The 1,046-nt window shown below is 33.5% G+C and overlaps 1 protein-coding gene across 1 annotated transcript; it reads right to left on the reverse strand.

Moving 5' to 3' along the window:
* Positions 1-632: 632 nt before the first annotated feature.
* HELRODRAFT_72945 (hypothetical protein) lies at positions 633-1,046 on the reverse strand (the record flags this gene model as incomplete). The annotated part of the gene is made up of 1 exon (XM_009013765.1): positions 633-1,046. A coding segment is annotated over one exon (414 nt), but the record flags the coding sequence as incomplete, so codon positions are not given.

Raw genomic sequence — 1,046 nt, forward strand, 5'->3', positions numbered from 1 at the left:
ATAAATCACCAAAGGCCCACCAAAATTTCAGTTACCATGTCAATTTGTTGTTGTTTCATCAATATAAAAATAATTTAGATAAAAACATGGATAGCTACTATTAAGTTTCATTAAAATTCGTTAGGAGAAACTTGTGGCAAATTGGATTTCCAAACGTCTCCAAAACAAGAGGAACATTCAAATATTTGTTGACATGGATAAGAAATTAGATTGATATCAGAGAAGCACTTATGACATCTGCCAACAGAATTAGTAACTCCCAGCGGCGAAAAACCATTGGAAGAGTTAGGGGAAAACAATGATTCGACAGATTCTTGCTTATTCTTGCCAAAATTTAAATCAAACAAATTCTTATTCAGGCTATGAAAATCCTCTGTTATAGATGAATCCCGAAAGGTGTTGCAGCCACTGAGGTCTGGACTGAAAATATTTTTATTTATAAATTGACGCTCAAGTCCATAATTAGTACATATGTCATCAGCTAATTTTAAATTTAATACATTGTTATAAGAAGCTTCCAGGATATTATTTTTTGAATCCAGATGCAATGTACCATTTTTATGATCAGTCTCAACCGAGCCATTGTTTATTTGTTTATATAATCCACTCCAATTTAAATCAGGCAAGTTTTTGCCAGTCCTTTGCCAAACATAAGACTTTATCGCATTCTTAGCCTTTTCAACATTTTCAACTGATCCAGATATTTGAAAAATAGGTTTGTGATCTCGATTAGGTGTCACAATGTAGGTCTGAGTTTCCTGTTGAATTTTTTTTATGGTGTTACCTTTAGGTCCAACTAATAATCCAACAACATCATAAGGTACTGAAACTCGAATGTGCACCTCTTCACTGGATTTGTTAGATCCAGTATTTCCCAACCTACTATTTCGGATTTGGTTGAAATAATCGGAAATTGCTAAAATTTCCTTTTTAGCCATTTCTATTCCTTCTTTTCTTCCAGTTATGATGAAAATTGGAGGCTCGCCTTTCACAGGAGTTTTTATGTAAGTTCCAGTTTTTGCTCGCAATTCTTTGATTTTTGATCC

The sequence above is a fragment of the Helobdella robusta genome (genome assembly GCF_000326865.2).
Source record: "Helobdella robusta unplaced genomic scaffold HELROscaffold_12, whole genome shotgun sequence".
Classification (NCBI taxonomy): domain Eukaryota; kingdom Metazoa; phylum Annelida; class Clitellata; order Rhynchobdellida; family Glossiphoniidae; genus Helobdella; species Helobdella robusta.